The sequence below is a fragment of the Mizuhopecten yessoensis genome, unplaced genomic scaffold (genome assembly GCF_002113885.1).
Source record: "Mizuhopecten yessoensis strain PY_sf001 unplaced genomic scaffold, ASM211388v2 scaffold8885, whole genome shotgun sequence".
Classification (NCBI taxonomy): Eukaryota; Metazoa; Mollusca; class Bivalvia; order Pectinida; family Pectinidae; genus Mizuhopecten; species Mizuhopecten yessoensis.
This window is the reverse complement of record NW_018407771.1, coordinates 6353-10331: the sequence shown is the minus strand read 5'-3', so window position 1 is coordinate 10331 and position 3979 is coordinate 6353. Positions and strand designations below refer to the sequence as shown.

General features: G+C 36.1%; 1 protein-coding gene across 7 annotated transcripts in view; it reads right to left on the bottom strand.

Moving 5' to 3' along the window:
- Window positions 1-3979, bottom strand: part of LOC110456839 (axonemal dynein light chain domain-containing protein 1-like) — a 34308-nt gene that overhangs the window by 29459 nt on the left and 870 nt on the right. For 5 of the 7 annotated variants that reach the window (XM_021507832.1, XM_021507837.1, XM_021507833.1 and 2 more), the window contains exons 2-4: window positions 3579-3761; window positions 880-931; window positions 397-429 (exon numbers count right to left, since the gene is read on the bottom strand). In XM_021507832.1, coding sequence (XP_021363507.1) covers window positions 397-429; window positions 880-931; window positions 3579-3761 — 268 coding nt within the window. The remainder of the gene's footprint in view (window positions 1-396; window positions 430-879; window positions 932-3578; window positions 3762-3979) is intronic. The other 2 variants (XM_021507839.1, XM_021507838.1) reach the window with 1 other exon arrangement.

Below are 3979 nucleotides of genomic sequence, written 5' to 3'. Positions count from 1 at the left end.
TCTGGCCACTACTGCTAGTATGTTTACAGTACAAAACTCTGGCCACTACTGCTAGTATGTTTACAGTACAAAACTCTGGCCACTACTGCTAGTATGTTTACAGTACAAAACTCTGGCCACTACTGCTAGTATGTTTACAGTACAAAACTCTGGCCACTACTGCTAGTATGTTTACAGCCAAAACTCTGGCCACTACTGCTAGTATGTTTACAGTACAAAACTCTGGCCACTACTGCTAGTATGTTTACAGTACAAAAGGACGTTGCTGATTACAGACCAGAACCAGATCAGTCAGTCGGGGAAACATGCTCAACTGACTTAAATCATTCAACTCAGAAAAATGAACTTGAACTTTAAAACAAATTAATAGTAAATAAAGATAACAGTATAACTTACCATACTTTTTAAAAACAACCTTTTTCCGTTTCCCTACCAGTAGGAGGAAGTTCAAACTTTATTTATTTATGTACATAAGAATAATTATACGATGCATGCTTTTTTTTGTATCTAAATTTTGATTTTTTCCCCCCTAGATAGCATGGAAATTTATTGCTCACCTGTTGTTCAATGCTGTTAATTGGTAAACTTATCTATAGTAGTCTAAAGTTTATAACACATTTGACTTTTGAGACCTTGAAGTAGGTTAAGGTCAGTCTTTCGAAACAACTTGATAGCATGTTATTGGCCAAATAAATCATCTTTGTTTTCTAAAATGTCTGACAAATAAGCATTGGTGCTGGGTGACAGATAACAGATGCGTTGACATGCCATAAGCTCTCTTGCCCTTCAATTCCTGTTTAGGCAAGAGAGCTGAAAACTAGCTAGTTGGGTAATGACCATTGTTGACATGTTAACATACAAAGCTACCCAAGAACTCACCATTCTCCCCAGTGATTCTGTTGTTAAACTGTTTGAGAAGTTCTTCCACTTCCTGTCAAAAGTAAAGAGTCAGATTGTTTAGCATTGTAGTTAAAGGGTGAAACAAACACAATGAAAAAAAAACCACATTGTGATATGGCCCTGGCAATACAATATATAAAACACATTCAACAGGAATCTCACAAACAATATCACACACATTGTCTCTGCTGTTATGATGACAGATCCAGTATACACACAAACAATATCACACACATTCTCTCAGCTGTTATGATGACAGATCCAGTATATACACAAACAATATCACACACATTCTCTCTGCTGTTATGATGACAGATCCAGTATATACACAAACAATATCACACACATTCTCTCAGCTGTTATGATGACAGATCCAGTATATACACAAACAATATCACACACATTCTCTCAGCTGTTATGATGACAGATCCAGTATATACACAAACAATATCACACACATTCTCTCAGCTGTTATGATGACAGATCCAGTATATACACAAACAATATCACACACATTCTCTCAGCTGTTATGATGACAGATCCAGTATATACACAAACAATATCACACACATTCTCTCAGCTGTTATGATGACAGATCCAGTATATACACAAACAATATCACACACATTCTCTCAGCTGTTATGATGACAGATCCAGTATATACACAAACAATATCACACACATTCTCTCAGCTGTTATGATGACAGATCCAGTATATACACAAACAATATCACACACATTCTCTCAGCTGTTATGATGACAGATCCAGTATATACACAAACAATATCACACACATTCTCTCAGCTGTTATGATGACAGATCCAGTATATACACAAACAATATCACACACATTCTCTCAGCTGTTATGATGACAGATCCAGTATATACACAAACAATATCACACACATTCTCTCAGCTGTTATGATGACAGATCCAGTATATACACAAACAATATCACACACATTCTCTCAGCTGTTATGATGACAGATCCAGTATATACACAAACAATATCACACACATTCTCTCAGCTGTTATGATGACAGATCCAGTATATACACAAACAATATCACACACATTCTCTCAGCTGTTATGATGACAGATCCAGTATATACACAAACAATATCACACACATTCTCTCAGCTGTTATGATGACAGATCCAGTATATACACAAACACTATCACACACATTCTCTCTGCTGTTATGATGACATATCCAGTATATACACAAACAAAATCACACACATTTTCTCAGCTGTTATGATGACATATCCAGTATATACACAAACAATATCACACACATTCTCTCAGCTGTTATAATGACAGATCCAGTATATACAAACAATATCACACACATTGTCTCTGCTGTTATGATGACAGATCCAGTATATACACAAACAATATCACACACATTGTCTCAGCTGTTATGATGACAGATCCAGTATATACACAAACAATATCACACACATTCTCTCAGCTGTTATGATGACAGATCCAGTATATACACAAACAATATCACACACATTCTCTCAGCTGTTATGATGACAGATCCAGTATATACACAAACAATATCACACACATTCTCTCAGCTGTTATGATGACAGATCCAGTATATACACAAACAATATCACACACATTCTCTCAGCTGTTATGATGACAGATCCAGTATATACACAAACAATATCACACACATTCTCTCAGCTGTTATGATGACAGATCCAGTATATACACAAACAATATCACACACATTCTCTCAGCTGTTATGATGACAGATCCAGTATATACACAAACAATATCACACACATTCTCTCAGCTGTTATGATGACAGATCCAGTATATACACAAACAATATCACACACATTCTCTCAGCTGTTATGATGACAGATCCAGTATATACACAAACAATATCACACACATTCTCTCAGCTGTTATGATGACAGATCCAGTATATACACAAACAATATCACACACATTCTCTCAGCTGTTATGATGACAGATCCAGTATATACACAAACAATATCACACACATTCTCTCAGCTGTTATGATGACAGATCCAGTATATACACAAACAATATCACACACATTCTCTCAGCTGTTATGATGACAGATCCAGTATATACACAAACAATATCACACACATTCTCTCAGCTGTTATGATGACAGATCCAGTATATACACAAACAATATCACACACATTCTCTCAGCTGTTATGATGACAGATCCAGTATATACACAAACAATATCACACACATTCTCTCAGCTGTTATGATGACAGATCCAGTATATACACAAACAATATCACACACATTCTCTCAGCTGTTATGATGACAGATCCAGTATATACACAAACAATATCACACACATTCTCTCAGCTGTTATGATGACAGATCCAGTATATACACAAACAATATCACACACATTCTCTCAGCTGTTATGATGACAGATCCAGTATATACACAAACACTATCACACACATGTTCTCAGCTGTTATGATGACAGATCCAGTATATACACAAACACTATCACACACATGCTCTCAGCTGTTATGATGACAGATCCGGTATATACACAAACAATATCACACACATTCTCTCAGCTGTTATTATGACAGATCCAGTATATACACAAACAATATCACACACATTCTCTCAGCTGTTATGATGACAGATCCAGTATTTACCTCATTCAGGATGTTCATGCTGTCTTGACTTGGATGGTTGACGTTGGGTTCCTTTCGGTGGCGGTTGAAGACTTTGAGGGCATTATCTGTCCAACCATCCATCTGTCTCCTAATCACCATCAGCTGTTCCTGGCCATTGAGAAGTGTGTCTCCACCAAACTTTTCTGACTCCCGGCCAAGCACCTGATAGCACAAGTTATCAAAGGTTATTATAATTAACATCCCCAAAGGTAAATACATCTACTATTGTTTCCAATACAATAAATTAATAAGTGATGTCTTACTGAAAAGCTTACAACAGAACATATTTTTTTGTTAGGTTACTGCTTAACTAAACAATAGCATCCATCTAACATCGTATTATCATCATAGGGAAACTATAGAATTATGTGAAAGATTCA